This window comes from Danio rerio, chromosome 7, assembly GCF_049306965.1.
Source record: "Danio rerio strain Tuebingen ecotype United States chromosome 7, GRCz12tu, whole genome shotgun sequence".
NCBI classification, from domain to species: Eukaryota; Metazoa; Chordata; class Actinopteri; order Cypriniformes; family Danionidae; genus Danio; species Danio rerio.
Window position 1 is genome coordinate 26,846,965 of NC_133182.1, and position 20,011 is coordinate 26,866,975.

Sequence of the window (20,011 nt, forward strand, 5' to 3'; positions counted from 1 at the left end):
GTATTATTTATATTTATTTAATGCAAAATCAAAGTTTGGACCTTTACATTGAATGCCATTTTTTGCAGGTTAAAACATTTCATTCATATTTGACATCAAAAGTCATTAACAACAGCAGTCTACACTTAGATCTAAGAATTTCAGTGTATATAAAATCACTTCTGTAGATTTCATTTGATGTGGTCACAAAAATGTGACATATAGCACTTGATCCATATAAAGCTGCAGTTCCATCCTGTTCAGTTTAATTACATTTCACAATACCTTTGACTAATCACTAATTTCCTAAAACTGCAGAAATTAACCGCATAGAAAACTAAGAATCTTCTCATTTATCAGTTTTCACAACTGATCTGAACTAAGGAAATATTTATTCAAACATCAAAAAAGTTTAAAGGGTACACATCATTCCTTCTGATGATTCATATTCAAAAGTCCACAGTTACGCTTACATCCAACTTTCTGTCCAACAACTGTATTTCCTTCTCCACCTTTTGCATTTTCAAGGCTCTGTATGCCATTTCCTGCTTTCTGTTGTTGATCTCTGTTTGGAGATACTTCTTGTATAAAGTCTTTACATCTTCCACAGGTTCCTTTAAAAAGACAGCATTAGTTATTTATCATGTATTGTGTGTTAAATATTATATTATTTATTTACTAATCAGCAATATTCAATGATTTTAAAATTAAACAGCAGCAAACTCACAGAGTCCTGCTCTTCATCTGATAACGGTGGTTGAATCAGGGTAATTCCATGCTCAATCACTGAAATGAGGTTGTGTCAATGATGTATATTTACAGCAGGGTCAATTAATGAAGACAACTGAAGGTTGTGGTGCACATATACCTTTGACATAACTGCTGCAGCCAGGCATATCAGGCATATCTCCTGGATCAGAGCTGCAGCCACCAACTATGCTCTCTATGATAGGACCGTCTACATTGTTCTCTATTGGTGGCTCCTCTTCATCTATGTACTCCTCTTTTGTTTGGACCAATCCCATCTTCTTCAATGCAGCCTTTCTCTTGTTTGCTAAATTATACGTATTCATGGAGTTAATAATAAAAACAAACATTTAAAGCTCTTAATTTTTATTAAATTAAAAGAGGCCCACTAGAGGGTGCTAAAGGTCTACAAAAGATTGCACAGAAAAACAAGGAAAAGGTTGATGATAATAATTTTAAAGTAACTGCCATCTCTACCAAATGGTTGACTAAGTTTTGACTCTTTTAAATAATGAGTGTCATTTAAAGAATGACTGTCCTAAATAATGGCTTGCACTTTACAGCATTGTAGGTTTATAAAAAAAATCAAACAAACATAATCCTGTTGCACTACACATTGGTTTTATTGTACAAAAAAAAAAGAAAGAAAAACAATAGTTATCAGTGTTATTATTACGGTTGCCCTTTTTTCTTTTTACTGTTAACATTACTATCATTACATTACTTTCTTGTCTCTCACCACTGATTGGTCTCTTTCTATCTATGTTTTATTTCTAAGTTATTTGCTTCATTTATTGACTGTTATGCATGCTGTTTTATGATATGTATCTTTTATTTTCTCTTTCTCTTATGTGTGTACTCTGACATGTTCACCTGTTTACCTTTACATGCACTCACGCACACATACTGTACATGCAAACATGTGCACCTGAGAGTATTGATGTTGTTTTTTTTGTTTTTTCATCTTTTTTTTGTTGTTGTTTTGTTCTCTTTGTATGTGCTCCTAATGTATGTACCTCTTGCATACCCCTATGAGAATCTGAAATATTTAAAGGCATACTAAAAAAGAAATTATGATTTAGTATTCAATTTGTTTTATTTTGATTATATTTTTAAATAAAATGGTCTTACACTTCAAATTTTCAGATTTCTCACACTATATGTATTAATTCCTGGTACTTTTACCATAAACTGACATTTTAGATAGAGGCTGGTATTTTTAGAAATTATGGGATGTGTTGGGATGTTATTTTCTTCCTGGTGGGGCAGTTAAGGAATAATGAACATTTGTTTTTAATCCACATGCCATACGAGATGTACGTTGTGATATGCTGAGAATCTAGGTATTAACCAGTGCAATTATAATAATAAGTAGCACATTTAATGTACACGAGGAACTGGTCTGTAAAATAAAGTACTGCCAATAATGAAGTACATAATATATCTTACTGAGAAAAAGAAACAGAATATGCAATTCCTGATTAACAATTAACATTTTTACAATATAATTTTAAAATTTCCCCTCATTATAATGTTTATGGAACTTAAACCACAACAAGGTAGATTAATCTTAACAATTTTAAACCTCTCAAAAAAGTGACTAACCACTTTGAACGACGTTCTTGTATTTCGTCTTCACCTGCTGCCACGTTCGTCTTGGTCCCAAAGGATTGGATCTGCCATTAAAATGTAGGATTGAAGAACAGCGGAGCGGAATTGTTGTAATTAAAAATTAATTGTACTTACGCATTTAGTTTGCTGGCTATTTTTCGCCACGCATCCTGACGGAGTCTTGCAGCCGCTATAGTATTCCCTTTGGTTTTTATTAAATGTCTAACTTCGTCATATCCTTCCATTAAAAGTTGCAATTCAGCAGCACTGAAATAAGCAGCACGCTGCTTAGCCATGTTCATCTTGACTTTTTGTTAGAATAAACAACAGTCTGTTTGTAAATAGTCTGAAACCTAAATCCGAGATGTGGACCGAAACCCCATTTCAGGTACGGACTCGAGCTAGCTCAACCCGGGCTATGCGAACTAATTCGGGCTTTGTTAAACCACGGTCGAAGAACGGGACCCAGATGCCTGTTTCTTGCTTAAAAACATTAGGCTTATAGAAAAGGTTGCTCTAATATTCGAAATAATGTACAATAGTAGACTTTTAAGTTATTTACGCCGTATGAAAAAATGGTGGCTGAATCGGTGAGATGATAGCTGTTGTTTGTGGTTGTGTGTAAAATAACCGAACGAGCTAGCTATCTAGACAGCGAAGCAAAGTATTGTCGTACCAAACATGCTGTCTATATAGGTGGCTCTGTAGGTTTTAAGACACAGTCATTGATTACATTCGTTCTTCCTCTACAGCAGATGGCGCGACGCAACCCAAGTGACAAGAAATCCGTGCGTTAATATACACGAAGGACAGACAAATCTCTTCTTTCCTGTCAGCTGTCCTTTTAGTGTAAGGAATGTGTTGTGGGATGATAAATAACATTCAACTTAAATATTCACCATACTGGAACGACAAATGAAATAATGTTTGCGGCGTGCTGAAGTTTGAGGCCGTAAGCTGGACATCGTGAAGGTTAGTTCATGTTTTTATGAGGGCTAACGTAGCCTGTCTGCTATCGTTAGCGAGTGTGTTTTGGAATTGTATTCAACTCAGGAAAGGACTTATTTTGTTTAGGATGGTCAAATACGGCCTGGTTTTATTACTAAAGATGAACCATATAGAGATAAGTGGATTTTGGCATAAGTAAATAGCAAAAAATTGCATTAATGAATTATTCGTAACTGTTAGGTTGACCATTAACTTACTATAGAATATTTGCAACGTTAACACATAATAACATTGATTGATTGATTTAAAGTTAGTTGATAACTTTGATTGACAATTCGTTTTTGAACGAACAGTCATGTAATTTCATTGTGAATAGTTTCTGCAGTTATCTAAAGAACAATTAACGTTAACGTTAGAATAGTCCGTCATGTAATCAGTCTAGAAATTCTGATGAAATCCCACATGAATAAATCCTATAGTAATTCATAGTAAATAAATACAAAAGTGCTTTTGAAGCATACTATAGAATCGTGTATTATACTGTATGTATTTTAGTTTTTAAAACACGTTGTTAAAGAATGCTACTGCATACTGCAGTATTAACTACTCAACTGATAAACTAGAAATACTGTAGTATACTTAAATTTTTAATACAGCAAACTGTGGTATATTGTAGTAGAGTATATAGTTGTAGAAAAAGTTAGTTGATAAGTTTAGAATTCTATAATTGTATTTTCACAGAAAACGGAGAATTACTAGAGCAGATTAATTCAAGTACTTTCAGGTAGGAATAACTTGAAAATACACAATGAATTACTATTGTATTCTTTTAATTTGGGATCAATTAGGGCTGCACAATATATCGGTTCCGCATTGATATTGCAATTGTAATTATTCGCTTTAATGAGATCGCAGGATATGTGATGTTAAGTTTGTATAATAATTTATCATTTGCTTGTGTTTTTGATTACCGTGATTGTATTATGATTTTTAAAAGCATTAAGGTATAAGAACTTGTACCATTTGTGACCTTAACTATGATTAATTTTATTGAATTATTTTTAATTTTATCTTTCAGTCACTGTACTTGAATACTGTCAGACTCGTAAAGTGATAAAACACTTTATTTCAACTGTATCTTTTTCTTGAGTGTGTTTATAGATTGTTATGCATAAATTCTCACTATAGAAATGCTCTGCAAATAGCACAGGTCACAATGAAAATTTGTTGGAAGACCCCAAAAAATTTATAGATTGTTTATTGGTTTTTATGGAGATGCAAATAGTAAACATGAATTTTTCTCTGACTAAACATGTGCATGAAAATACTCCTAACAGATGCAAATACAGAAATGCACTGCAAATAGCACAAACCACAGTGTAAATGTGTCAGGGGACTCCAAAAAATGTATAGATTATTTATTAGATTCTATGGAGATGCATTCCCATTGCTGAATCATCCCAACAGATCTAACATTTATATATTTTTTCCAAATAGAGATATCTGGTGAAAATGTATTCATATCGCAATATATATCGCAATATAAAAAAAATTGCAATATTGGATTTTCCAATATCGTGCAGACCTAGGATTAATCATAATGAGAATAATTTCATTAGACTGTTCAACCATATATCATATCAGAATTTCAACAAGCAATGAAAGTAATTAAAAAATTTTTGGACTCATCAGTTATAAAATCAGAATTAGAACGATCATACAAAACATGAAATAAGTAGAACTGAATAAATGAATCAGATTTAAATTTTTCAGATTTCATAAATTAGAATGAAGTAATTCATTTATTTTTTAGTATTTTTATTATTTTATATATATTTTTTGTATTAATCCTTGATTATAATTATCATAATAAATTGATTTCAACTTGATGGATTAACTGCATTATAAATTCCATTCAATTAGTTGGATCAAATATATAATAAACTGTAATTTAAACAATCAGTAACAACATGTTTATATTTAATTTCTGAAATCACTTAAATCAAGCATATAGCTAGTTAATTTATTAAAATCATGTATGTCCTTGAGAACATTTAATGATATTCTCTGACATATGTTCATATACAGTACATCAGTGCTGTTAATGCATTCTGAGACGCTCTTTTGTGTCGTTTCGCAGTGGTTTTGTCCGCACAATGTCTGATCTGCTTGAAGCTTCACATGGTTGATTGAATTCCGCCTCTGAAGACATCAACATGCCAATATTGAGTCACAGTCATAGCGCCACCTGCTGGCAACAATAAGTTTGGCTCATAACTCAGCCACAGAATGTCTGAACTGCTTGAAACTTTACATGGTTGATAAAATTCCTCTACTGAAGGTATCTACATGCCAATCTTGAGTCACAGTCATAGCACCACCTGCTGACAGGAGAAAGTTTGGCATAAATGTGTGATTTTCTCAGGTTGTTTATATATATCGGCCAAAATTAATATTGTTCGCTGTTCTCTGTCATCCTGAGGCCACCGGGGGCGGTGAGCCCGGGTGCGAGGTCCCTATCATCGCTGCTTGCAGCTTTAATTAATTTATTAAAATCATGTATGTCCTTGAGAACATTTAATGATATTCTCTGACATATGTTCATATACAGTACATCAGTGCTGTTAGTGTATTCTGAGGGGCTATTTTGTGTCCTTTCGCAGTGGTTTTGTCTGGACAGGCTCATCATGTGTGCATCAGGGAAGTACGGTTCACGGGGCCCTGCTCTCATACCCCGCATGAAGACTAAACACCGGATCTACTACATCACCCTCTTCTCTGTGGTCTTGCTGGGATTGATCGCAACAGGGATGTTCCAGTTCTGGCCTCACTCCATTGAGTCTTCAGCCGAATGGAGTCTGGACCGCCGCAGTGTGCACGATGCTCCTTTGGTCAGGATTCCTGTGAACAGTCCTATTCCTGGGAGGGGTGACCTGAGCTGCCGGATGCACACCTGCTTTGATGTTTATCGCTGTGGATATAATCCTAAGAACAAAATCAAGGTAATGCACAAACAGAGAATGTCTTATCTAATTTTTAAACTTGTTTGCTGGATGTCATCCCTGTGCATCTTTTAATTAAGAAAACTTGCAGTAGCATTTGCAAATTTGAAACATCATGTTAGTGAACATTCGGAATCAGCTCACGATGCACACTAAATAAACAAGCCACCTGTGAGAGACACAATCTTTCCTCTCCCTATGCATCAGACACTATAATAAACAATAAACACTCCATGTTTCTGAGCAATCCTGGCTGTGCTTCACACAGGTGAGTGGGCTTGGCAATCACTCATAAGGAAACATACTCTTTCCTCTATCAGGCTGTATTTACACTGCAGATCTTGTTGCTAAATTCAATTTTGTGACTGCATCCGTTTTTTTTGTTTTTTTTGACGACCCACTTACATCATCTTTTGTCTGCATTTGCACTGCACATGCAAAGAAATAAAGAGCAGGCGCTGACTGACCGCTTATTTGGCCATCTTCTTTCAATCAAGATTTTTTAAACCAGTAGGCATTTTAATGTCGTTTCCAAGGCATGCTTTATGCATGTGGTCTATGCAATTTTAGCTCTATTAGTCTATATGTTTGCACAACAGATGTTGCACTCGCTCTCTCTCGTTTACGTGCTTAAATCCATTAACTTGTGCTACATGACAATATAAAAGCTTTTTTTTTTCTCCTTGTATTTTAGACTTAAGTTGTTGGATCTTTTTCAGAATTAATAATAAAATAATACTTCTCATTTTTAAAGCCATCAACTATCTTGCTCCTCCATACCTTACTAGTCGTTTTCATATCGCCACACCTTACTGAACACTCAGGTCTTCTTCTTCTATTCGCCTCACTGTTCTCCCTGTCCGCCACCAGGGTAAGCAGAGCCTTCAGCCACTCTGCTCCTTAGCTTTAAAATTCACTTCCTCCTGATCTCCGTAATCTAAACTCTCTTTTAAAATTTAAATCCAAACTCAAAACACATCTGTTTAGAACAGCCTACTCTCTTTAACTCAACTGCGCTTTTTAAAATTTGTATTGTGTTGTATTGACTTTTATGGTGTTTTTATTTGAACTGACTGTTCTTGCTGTTCTGTACAGTGACCTTAAGTTTCAAGAAAAGTGCTTTTAAATAAAATGCATTATTATTATTATTATTATATTAATGCTTGTGTAGAACTTTGTTCCGAAGTGAAAGCATCAGAGTTTACGTCATTCGTTACCTTTCTTTTACTCGCATTGGCCGAGTAAAATTTCCATCCAACTTAGACTCCAGATATGAGGGAAACATTCGATTGTTTTTGGATAAATTTTCACATATGAGCAAGGCCTGAAGATCAAGGCCATGTATTATGACTACTTTTTTTTCCTGCTTACAAGAACATGGACCATATCTGATCTGTGCTACATGGGAGAAAAAAAATCGCAATTGGGTCACTTGAACCATGCAGTGAAAATGTAGCAGACACTTTTTTTTACAAATACTCCAAAGGACTCAATAATAGTGAAAAAAAATGCTGACTAACTCAGACTTGTCATGGCAAATGCATTTTGCTGCTCTGGTGATTTTTAAGTGCTGATTTTACTCTTATATGTTAGCTGTTTTGGGTCAAATCATCTGCCAAATCAATGTACAGTAAGTCCAAATTCAAAATATGGGAGAGGGTTTTTATTAACCTTATCAATCCTTCGGTAACCCCACAGAAATGCAGATCAAAAACATGCACCTTTAGGAAAGCATCTGATAATAGCAATTTAACACTTTATGTATTGTGGCCTGTCATACAGTAGTTTGCTTAAAAGCAATGTTACTCCAGAATGAATATTTCCTGATCATTTTCTCACCCCTGTGTCACTCAAGATGTTCATGTCTCTTTCTTTAGTCAAAAAGAAATGAAAGTTTAAGAGAAAAACAAGTCTTAGAGGAGCTCTGCAAGTTGCATCTATGACTTCACATATAAATATCATGTTGCATGCCCTTTAGTTCTTGGACCTATGTTGCAGAGCTAGTGCAATATGAGCATTTATGGTTGGAAAGTATATATACATATTCAATTATTATATTATTTCAATATTATAGCCACACAAGTTTTATTCTATGATTTCACTAGAAGTGCATTAGTATATAACGGTGTGGTTGTTTGTTTCTACTCAGGTGTACATCTATCCACTTCAGAGGTTTGTGGATGAAGTAGGAGTGCCCATCAGTAGCACTGGCCTGTCTCGAGAATACAATGACCTGCTGAGCGCCATCTCGGACAGTGACTTCTACACTGATGATGTGTCCAGAGCGTGTCTGTTTGTACCTTCTATTGATGTGCTGAATCAGAACTCTCTGCGTATTCGAGAAACTGCTCAGGCACTGGCCATGCTGCCTAGGTAGAACTGTTTATCCTTTAGTGTCTGCAAATCGCTACCTGCTTCTGCTTTAAAGTGCATTGACATCTTCCACTCTCTACTTTTTTTTTATTCAAGGGTTAGTTCACCCAAAAACGAATGTTCTTTCATCGCTTACCCTTCACTTGTTCAAAACCTATTTGAGTTTCTTTTTTTTTTCTGTTGAACACAAAAAAGATCTTTTGAAATGTGCTGTTTGCTGGGACCCATTGCTTTCATGTCATAGTAATTTTTTTTGCCTTCAGCATTCTTCAAAATATTTTCTGTTGTGTTTAACAGATGACAGAAACTCATACAGTTTTTACAACTAAAAGATTGTAAGTAAATGATGAGTTAATTAAAATTTTTGAGTGCACTACCCCTTTAAGAATAAGCTTTAGGAATGTGCAGTATTAGTTACAAATTTTACTGTAAATCATAACAGACTGTTTCAATATAAACATTAAGCATGTTTATTCATACTTCTTCAGGTGGGACAAAGGCATGAACCACCTGCTGTTTAATATGCTTCCTGGAGGACCTCCTGACTACAATACAGCTCTGGATGTGCCAAGAGACAGGTGAGATTAAGTAGAAGGTAACATTTGATAATATGTTAAATGTAAACTGCGATTCAAATGTTTGAGGTTAATTGAATGAAAATGAAATGTTTTATATTACATTGTCAAACTGTGTGTCAAAAAACAACGAACTTTAACCAAAAATGAGAATTTCCTTAGAAAAAACATTTTCTTTGATCAGTTATCAAAAAGTTTTTCTTGAATGTATTATTTTACCATCTGATTATTTAACATGGCAAAACTACAATACTTGCAGACTAGAACAAATGACCTAACCTAATAAACTGTACCAATCCCACAATTCAGTAAGTTACTGTTAAAAAATTTCAAACTTTTACTACCTTTGCAGACAGATTAGTTTGCATTTGCGGTTTCAGTGGTAATAACCAAATGTAGTCCAAACAATAAACAAATTTAAAACCTAGACTAAAGTAACTGATAATTTAATTTTATAGTTTTCAGACATAATTGTTTATATTTAATATCATTTAAATTGTACAAAAACATGCATTTGACACAATTACTGTATGTTACCATCTTATTATTTAACATGACAAAACTACAATACTTGCAGACTGGAACTAATGACCTAACCACAAATTTTTACTTATCCCACAATTTAGTAAGTTAGTGTTAAATCATTAATGTACTAGCTTTCCAGAAAGAATAAGTTTCATTTGCACTTTCAGCTGTGTTCATCATACAGCTAAAACGACGTTTTTTATTAAGTTAAATTTGGACTTGATTTCGTGATACCATCACAGAAAGGCTCAAAATCCCCTTCCTTTTCATTTACCGTTGCTTGGTGGTGAAATGGTCTTCCCAATACCAAATGGAATGCCAGTATACTACAACATTAGAACAGCAACTAAAACTTATCTATTACATGAGCTTATGACTATATCTTTAAAAAAATCCCTTTCCTAATTTGATTTTGTAATTCTGAGACATTAATTGTTCACATTAATATCATTTAAATTGTACTAAAACATGCATTTAATACAATGCACTTCAGAAAAACAGTCTGAGGTTTAAATAGTTTAAATTAATGGCTAATATCTGATTCGATATTGTAATGCAGGGGTGCTCAATCCTGTTCCTGGAGATCTACCTTCCTGTAGATTTCAGTTGCTACCCATTTCAAGCACACCTTCCTGTAATTATCAAGTGCTGTTCAGGTCCTAATTAATTGGTTCAGGTGTGTTTGATCAGGGTGAGAGCTGTGTTTTGCAGGAAGGTAGATTTCAAGGAACAGGATTGAGCAGCCCTGTTGTAATGTATGTGTTGTCTGCCAGCTGAGGGCAGTGTGTCTCTATGTTTGACCTTGCAGAACTGCAATGTCACTTTGGGCTTTAAATGCACTGCTCATCATTATCTATATACATTATCTTTTACATTGATACATTTATCTTTGATAAAGAATTGTTTCTCTACTTTATTCCTGTAAAATAGAGTAGCTTGAACTCATGGTTGTCCACAGTCATTCTAGATCTGTATTATTATCATCAGTCTCGTATTAAATTATTGCAGTACATATTATAAATGCCGATCATTAACACAAATCATTGTCAAAGATTTATCGCTTTTGACTGTTCAGAATTGTTTTATATATATATATATATATATATATATATATATATATATATATATATATATATATATATATATATATATATATATATATATATATATATATATATATATATATATATATATATACACATATATACATATATACATACATAATCGTAATTTTATATATAAAATCGTAATGTGTATGTTTGTCTATATCGTTGTAAATCTACCTGGTGAGTTCAAAGATCCAGTGAAAGAGGTCATGAAAAGGAAGAACACACAACCGCCTAAAGCAAGTCGACAAATATAATCTTGTGGCATTTACTGCAACATAGTCCATGTTTCTCAGCCCTGTTACTTGGCTGATCTTTTGCTTTGGGTGGAAAAGGTGAGTTTTTGTGTAGTAGAAAGCCCTGAAATGATGAACACTTATCTGGAGCTGTAGGGAATTTCCTGGGCTCATCCAGCTGTGCTCCATTTGGAGTGCAGCCTCATCAGAACCAGCTGCCCGTATGCGCATATGTGTGGGGTGAGATAAAAAGACAGTGTATGTTGCATGGCCATATTTGCAGCTCTCCCAATACTCACTTCGTTCCCTCAAACCGAGCGTCGTTTGAAGTTTTATAGACTCGTTGTAGAACCAGGACGCAAAAGCAACTCTGTTAAATGCTCCGGAGTGGCATGTTCGCACATTAGTCATGTAAAACCAGATTGGGGATGTGTTTTATCTTCAGTGCCTTTTGCAGATGCTCGCGCTGACAGCGTTGTCATCTACATTGGGTTGTTTTTTTTCCCACAGAGCCCTGCTGGCTGGGGGAGGCTTCTCCACATGGACCTACAGACAAGGTTATGATGTCAGCATACCTGTGTATAGCCCTTTATCTGCTGAGGTGGACCTTCCTGAGAGGCAACCCGGGTGAGATCCTGCTCATTGACGCTGGCCAATTGTTTTTTATGTAAAAATGCAAAATGGCATCTCATAAAATGTTTTTCTTCCAGTCCTCGGCGCTACTTCATTCTGTCATCTCAGACAGCCATTCATAGGGAATACCGTGTGGAACTGGAAAGGCTGAAGGATGAGAATGGGGAGGCCCTGCTCCTGTTAGACAAATGCAGTAATCTCTCTCAGGGTTTGACCTCGGTTAGAAAGCGCTGCTATAAAGGACAGGTGTACGACTACCCACAAATTTTACAGGTTGGTGTGTCTCAACATTCAGCTTGCATGTAAATCAAATCAAGTCAAATCACTTTTATTGTCACATCATCAGCAGCACGTGTGCTATGTTGAGTGAAAAGCTTAGGTGCTGGCTCCAGACAGTGCAACTACAACGGCAGTGCAAAATACAGTCAGAACAAATTACAACAGCATACTCCCAAAAAAACAGGACAATGTAAAATTGACAGCGATATGTACAATGAATGTGTCCACATAGTTGTAGGCAGCATATTTCACATGTTAGAATGATTTAGCCCCAAATTAAAAAAAAAAGTATTAAAATAATATAAATAAATTACAATGGTTGTTTTGTTTTTGGTTGTTGTTTTGGACCAAAGTCCCTTTAAGGCAAGTCATTTCACTCGGTGGCCATCTTTGAAACACCTTTCGGGCAGTATGCTCGGGCATTCTTTCTCAATGGGCAAACCTTTTCAATTCTCCAAAACTGTTTGCCAAGCTTACAATTACATTACATATTTGAAATCACCAACAAAATGAAACAACAACTGTCTCATAAGTTTAGTTTCTAAATGTCTGAATCAAACAAATATAACATAGTTTCATGTTGCCCAAGCTAATGTGCATGTGCACTCGAAAGGAAACCGATCACAACACCAACCTCATTTATGGCCGTTCTACACATTATCATCCTCTTAATAATGTCTCATCCGATCGTGCTGCTCTTCTGAAGTAATTCACAGCTTGGTCTAGATGGTGAATCTAAACAAAGAGTTGCTGTCAAGTTTGAGTAGTTGCTGTCATGTGATTTGCATTTGACAAGACTGTACCTCGTGTTTCATACAGATTACAAATTCAAAAAACTTTTGATTTCAAGTGCACAAACTTCATTTAAAGTAGAGATTTCAAGCTTTATTTGAAAATATTTTTTACGTCTGTAAAGCAAGTGTTCGTTGAGATTAATGTGTGTTTGTTGACCATCAAAACATAAGTCTATATCGATCAATGATTGGCTACTGTACTAGTAGGTGGGGCTTTATTTGCCATATTGACCATTACACTTTTCCCCATTCAAGACTAAATGAGTGACACGTCTTGTGTATTCTCTGGTCTTTGTTTTTACCCATGTAACTTGAGCTTATTATGACTAACAATTTAAATACCATTTTTTTAAATTAAGAGCAAACACTACTAGCTTAATTAATATAAATTATAAACGTTTATTTAGGTCAATTTACTAATAGCAAAAACCTTATATTAGGTGGGTCAAATGTAATGATAAAAATCAAATAATCTAATGTAAATTTATATTGCTCAATCTTAACATTTCTAGGTAAATTTTTGTTTAAGCTTAATCTACAGTAATTCCGTCAAGATCAGTAACTAATTTTATTAGAGCTTTTTGTTGTTTGATTAATTTTGACACAGTTTACAGCATGTTTACGGGGTTACTGTCACTAAGACCTAATGCACGGATTACAAATAAGTATACATATTTTTTAAAATAATGTTTATTTATTTATTTTGCATGTAACAACTTGACTCCCGTCTTCTTTAAGTCAAAACAATAGTTAAACTCTCTGATGACTAAAAGTGTTCTACACCCTGCACTGAATTTACTCCTTAATGATCCCACATCACAGGCTACATTTTCATCCACCTATTTTTATGCACATTTTGGATATGCAAATAAAAAAAAGGGTTAATGGAAATGTCAAGATGTGCATAAGTTTTGAAAATGCTTACAAAAACATGCGCATAACCGAATAGGATAAACTTTTTATTCGATAAGAAAAGATGTGCTTAAACTGTGATGGAAACAAATTCCACCAAATCGAACAAATTCCAGTATGCACATTAAGAAAGGTCATGTTAATTTGTTATAAGAGATCATGTGGTGATTAAAATGTGTGTAAATGGACAAACCAGCAGGCTGAGCACATTGTGAAACAACGGAAATGTTGTTTTGATCATTCTAAAACAACTTAACCATCTCAGTATTAATGTTATTATGTTACTAATAACCTCCAAAACCGCCTGTTCTCCGCATCTCACGCCTTCGAACGCCACCATACGTTCATTGCGTGTCAGCATTGTCCTCTGAGGCACAAGTCATTTATTAATTAAAAAAAAGATTGACACAGCTTCTCCTACCGCAGCAAATTGCGTTTTTACTGTTAATATTTGACGCCAGATAATCAGGAAGTGACGATTTTGTTCTCTTTGACTACTGGGATGGAAGTGCTGCTTTATTTGCACGTCTTTTATGCTATAATACTGTGTCACGCATACATTTACATCGCATCTTTTGATTGAAACATAGCTACTGTCTACAGCAAATTAACCCTAGTGTGCCTCTAAATTTCCAAGAGACTTTAAATCTGCAACCCAGCCAGATGCAATCTTCACCACCTCAATACATTTCTCCATGGGTGTAAGAGATAGAAACAAAGCGCTGTTCCTGTCCACCATGCTCATCTCCCCGTCCAGCCCTGTCTAGACAGGAAGTATGCTTATCATCTGGGCTGGGTGCTGCAGCACATCTGGGAGACGTTCCACAGTGAGGAGGAGCGGAGGCCAAATCCCTGTGAGAGCCATCACCCCCTCTTTTCAACACAAAGCCCTTCTAAACTCTGATCTGAGCACCTTTCATTACAACCCCTTCAATTACACCACACACCTAGTTCACACTGCTGTCTGGGGTTATGGCATAAGTAAAGTGGTTTGGGAGTGTGTCAAAATTGAAGATGACAAATACGTCCCCTGTGTATTCTGTAGGAGTCGTCATTCTGTGTGGTTCTGCGTGGGGCTCGATTAGGCCAAGCCACGCTCAGTGACGTGCTGCAAGCGGGATGTGTCCCTGTCATCATGGCTGATTCTTATATTCTGCCTTTCTCTGAAGTGCTGGACTGGAAAAGGTATACACCAAAAAGCTTTTTTCAGTCATGAGTGACTATGAGCCATTTGCTTCACTTGATGAGTTATTATTTATTTATTTTTAAGATTCCTTATGATAGGAAAGTAGATACTGACAGGAAATTTATTTGAATCATAACATTTTACAACACGACATATAAATTCACATCAAATATTAACACAGCACTTATTCATATTGTACATTAGTTTAACCATTTTGGCTTAAGTATTAATAGCTAATGTACCTCCCCATTTCTTGCGAGCACACACACATACACACACCTGAGGAGAGCGATACATGTGCGCCACTACAAAGCCTGTCAAACAGCACCTAATTACAGGACTAGGCTATCTTTAATGTCTGATCGTGTTAAAGCCAAAACTGTCAAAACCACCCAATATTTACACATAAACATATTTGGTTTTGTGTCGAAAGTGAAAGGAAGCAAGACCAAACCGATGCATAATGTTTATAGGTCTTTAGGGGACAGCAGTCTAATATACTCAACATGCTGTCACTTTTGATTAAAGGCATAGTTCACCCAAAACAAAACTTCTGACATAATTTACTCACCTTTGACTTGTTTCAAACCAGTTAGAATTTTTTTAAAATCTTTGTTCAGTTTAACACAAAAGAAGATATTTTGAAAAATGTTACCTCTATTGACTTTAATAGTTTTACACACACACACACACACACACACACACACACACACACACACACACACACACACACACACACACACACACACAGACACACACAGACACACACACAGAGAGAGAGAGAGAGAGATAATGAAGGATGTGGGTGAACAAACAGTTGGAAACTGATAGCAAGAAGAAATACTGTGGAAGTCAGTGGAGACCTGCAACTGTTACCCAGTTTTTTTTTTTTTTTTTTTGTTTAAAAGAACTTAAGAGTAAGTAAATTATTAATATTTGGGTCAACTATTATAAACCATTATCAGAAAATTGTGAAATTATATTTTTGCCATACAGTATTGCCAACCCCTAGCTCTACCATATTTTTACATGGATGTACAATAAAGGCCTGGCAAATCTGTGAAAATATACATTTTATTTAATTATTGGACAGATACATTTAAGATTTGATTTGTGAAAAAAATTTGGAAGACAGTCATGCATTTGCGCCCAGAAGGAGTTTAAATATGTTTATGTATTCATATCAAATTTACATAGCAGCCTTTGCAATTAATCGTTCAGCTCTATTATTTGTGATTAATTTTTTTAAATGTCTTTGAAAGCTGTTTATGTTTTGCAAGGCTGCATGTATTGTCCAAACATACAGTAACAATGCAAAAAATTTACAATAGTATTGCAATCATTTTTTAAATAGTAGGACGTTTACCTTCCTTAAACGCTCAAATTGCAGTGTGCATGCATGTGAAGCAAACACAACAAATTGTATTGTAGATAAATGATGTTTTTTGGAAGATAAAGCAAATTAGGATGTTTTCATTCTGATGGTGTTTTATGTAAGGCTATGAATTATACTAGTATATTTTTAACATTATCATAAGCAGGGCCTGATTAAGAACATTTTGGGCCCTGGGGCTATAGCAAACCCAAGGGCCCCATTTATTTATCGCCTTACAAAAGTAGCTTATTTATTTATTTATTTATTTATTTAGCTTAGTAATATGGTCTAATTTCCCACCTCTTGATCTATATTTGATTATTATAAATGTTTTCAGTTTTACTAAAGTAGGCATACAAGCAAGGCTGCTAAAATCAGTGACAAAAAGAAACACTTTTGCAAAACTTCTTAAATAAGTGCTTTAAAATAAATGCATTAAATGGGGATACCTTTAAAAACTATACTTTAAACATTAGCTGAGCAGATATCCCTAAAATATCTTTAAAAGCCATGCTTCTAATTTCCCATTTGGTCTTGAGTCAGTGATCACAAGTTCATATTGACCAAATGAAATTTAAGGTATGGAGTGCCATTTGTGTGTGTGTGTGTACGTGTACTTGCAGGGCGTCTGTTGTCATTCCAGAAGAAAAGTTGCCAGAGATGTACACCATTTTGAAGAGCATACCTCACAGACAAGTGGAGGAGATGCAGAGACAGGTGAGAATGCACTTACAACATTGCAGTCACACTAAACATTTAGATTCATTGTTTTCATCTGTTTTTTTGGACTGTATCTAGGGTCAATCCAAGGGCCGAAATTTAAAGTGTAGACAGTTTGTTTTTCTAAAACATTCACTCTGTTCTTCTCTGCAAAAGTTTGATCAGAATTACAAATACACTTGGAGCTATTTGTGAAAAACAATCCAACAAGCATCAGCCCAGTGTGACAGTTACTAAACAGTACCAAATGCTGTCGAAACAGTTCCATAGCAGCGGAGTCACTCTCAGACTATATGCAAGCAACCCTCTCAGGCTTAATACAAGGTGAAGACGAGGTTAAAGGAGTCACAACCTCTTTTCTTCTCCTCTAACATTCTTTCTTCCTTTCAATGGTGTGCTAGTTCCACTATGAAAATAACTGTTAGACAGGTGGGCTAATGCCAAAAACAATATTCCTACAAGTGTGTGCTTTTGATTCTCTGAAGATGAAATTTCTCCCACTGTAGTAAATCATGATGAAAGCTAATTTTAAGTATTAGTGATGTGTCTTTATCCAAACAAATTGTTAACCACACACTTACTTTTTTTCTCTTTAGCTTTTTCAGCTGTACGCTTATGTTTGAGTGGCTAAACCACATGGACTACATGTAAAGAGATCTTTTGGTTTCACTCTGTAATAATTATGGTTTATAAATTTCCATGGAGAGTACTATATGTTAGCCATAATTAATAGTAATTGCACTCTGCTTCTATTGGCATTGGCTTTTTAGAACAACCTCAACTTCAATCTCGATATTTAGTGAGAGGAGAATGCTATAGTTCAGTTCCAGAGGTTTCTGGACGGTGTTAGGTCTTAGTGTGCAGAAACACATCTTGTGCTGGAATTATGACATGGCATGAAGCCAGTTAGATATCAGCCCACACTTGAACACATCTTGATCCACTCCTTTCTTACTAGCCTATACCACCTCCAGACAGCAGAGCGATTGTATGGCTGCCATTGTACAAAAGAACTGCTTCTTGATATATACCTGACTTGGATCAAGAAAAAAATCCTACTACTTTGTTCTTGGTCTTGCCAGAAAACAACCCCCTTGAACTTTCAGTGTAGGGCTGCATAAAATGCAGATGCTACAAATAATGCGAGTCAGAAGGACAGTTGTAAGGAGTAATGTAGTGTTGTTTCTTTGCATTTTGGCCCATAGAGGGAGCAGCCAACTACTGTGCTTTATGGTGTGATCTTCAAGCATCCAGTTTTAAAAGCTCTTAACTACTCTGACATTGGTTGCTGTGCATCATGATTATTTTTGGGTGCAGTCAGACTCTCATTACACATAACTTTTACGAGATTGATGTTTTTATTGAGCAATGCTCTGCAGTTGTAGTGCAGTCGGTTTGATTATCTTTCATTTCTGACTATAATGAATATGTTCTTCTTAAGTTAAAACGATGTTAGCTGTTTTATTAAAAAAATATATTTTTGGTAGATCCCAACATTACTGTGCAATCATTCCAGATTTAATTAATGACTTATGACTTGTGAGACATACATTAATGTAGTTATTGGCAATTTATTAATTTGACATGGTGTATTTAAATATCCACTGTATTTGAATTTGAAATTATTAAATGGAATAGCCCCTTGAGATAAACCATTGCATATTCCCACTTCATTCATGTCCATATTTTATTAAAAAATCACATTATATGGTTTTATTGATGTAGTATTTGATAAAGTTAGGGATATTTTTTAGATTTCATTTTATGCCTCTTCTGAAAGTCATTGAAGTCATATATTTTGCTAGATGCTTTATATATTGTAATTGGAATGATTTATACAATTTAGATTTGTAAAAAAAAAACTATAGAAATTGTTTATTAAACTAATAGACAACCACAATTAGTAAGATTAACTGGAACAGGAATCATTAAATTCTTTTCTTGCCATTCAGAATATTTATATAGGAACAAACAGTGTTCTTTTAGGGGGTATTGAAAGCAATGCTCCATGTATGTTTAAGAGTGTACTGTCTAGTGAACTGTATGAACAACCTTAAGTGTGTGTGTGTGTGTGTGTGTGTGTGTGTGAAGAGCAGCCAATATTTTCTCCTCTCACGAGACTCTGTCTCTTCCCTCCTCATAAAAATTCTTGCAAGCGTTCAAACGGGGCGGGTTCAGTGCTTGGTGGGTGCGGTTTTCTCTCTGCCTCCTCCTGGTCGGAAAAGAAACTTTCATCACAAGCTGATTTATGGGCGGCTGTGCTCCCCTTGGGATCAGAAAGTCTTTTTGAATCCTCTTCCACTCTCCATAAAAAGAAAAGCTGTTTTTGTGTAGTTGTATTTCTTTAAGGTTTAAGGGCCAGGCCCTTGGGGGCCGGTGGAAGGGGGAGCGACAGCACTCTTCTGATGTGCTGAACTTCTGGGTTGGGTATATGACAACAAACACGGCGGTCAATGAAATGAAAAACCCTCAAAAGCGAGCAAGTTTAGTTCACTTTGGAGAGATTAATTGGAATGGTCAGAGGATTCCCTGCTTTTAATGTGTTGCACAAACTTCTACTTCATAAAATGTTGCATTAAATCATTTTTGAACAGTTTTTGTTAAGAGGAGGACCATTAAATCTGTCTGACGGTGTTCAGTAATTGGCCCAAGAAAGTGTAGGACAGCCATTATTCTTCTTTCAGTGCTCACTCACGTCTCTTTTGACTCTTTGTAGTTGGAGCCAATCTGACGCTGTTTGCGGTCAGCCCAGGTAATGAGGTTGTCCCCAGCATGCTCTTGGTCAGGCCTGTTAAAGAGGACAGGGTCAAACAGGACCAGGAAGGGTGGAGCTGGGTCACTGCGGCATGGCGCCGCCTAGCTGGAGATAGCTCTGTTTTATGGGTGATTAACTGTTATGTGCTCCTCGCCCCTCACTGCTGGAGCTTTGGGTCTGTTAATGGATCAGCAGTAGAGGGCAAAGAGTGTGTGTTCTTGTATTGACAGATTATTTGTAAAATGTTTACCTTTT

General features: G+C 35.5%; 2 protein-coding genes across 4 annotated transcripts in view; one reads left to right on the forward strand and one right to left on the reverse strand.

Annotated features, from left to right (window-relative positions):
- On the reverse strand, positions 1-2,948 carry si:ch211-107p11.3. Its single transcript, NM_001386565.1, is given in 5 exon segments — positions 1-593; positions 707-765; positions 848-1,033; positions 2,332-2,402; positions 2,473-2,948. Coding segments are annotated over 5 exon segments (642 nt in total). The 5' UTR covers positions 2,634-2,948; the 3' UTR covers positions 1-428.
- Positions 2,949-3,143: 195 nt separating this feature from the next.
- Positions 3,144-20,011, forward strand: part of ext2 (exostosin glycosyltransferase 2) — a 43,464-nt gene continuing 26,596 nt past the window's right edge. Inside the window, exons 1-9 of one of the 3 annotated variants that reach the window (XM_073906521.1) lie at positions 3,144-3,309; positions 5,426-5,844; positions 5,949-6,287; positions 8,437-8,660; positions 9,149-9,238; positions 11,613-11,729; positions 11,813-12,008; positions 14,766-14,905; positions 16,905-16,998. In XM_073906521.1, the coding sequence (XP_073762622.1) occupies positions 5,973-6,287; positions 8,437-8,660; positions 9,149-9,238; positions 11,613-11,729; positions 11,813-12,008; positions 14,766-14,905; positions 16,905-16,998 (1,176 nt within the window). In that variant the 5' untranslated portion in view covers positions 3,144-3,309; positions 5,426-5,844; positions 5,949-5,972. 3 annotated transcript variants of the gene reach the window in all.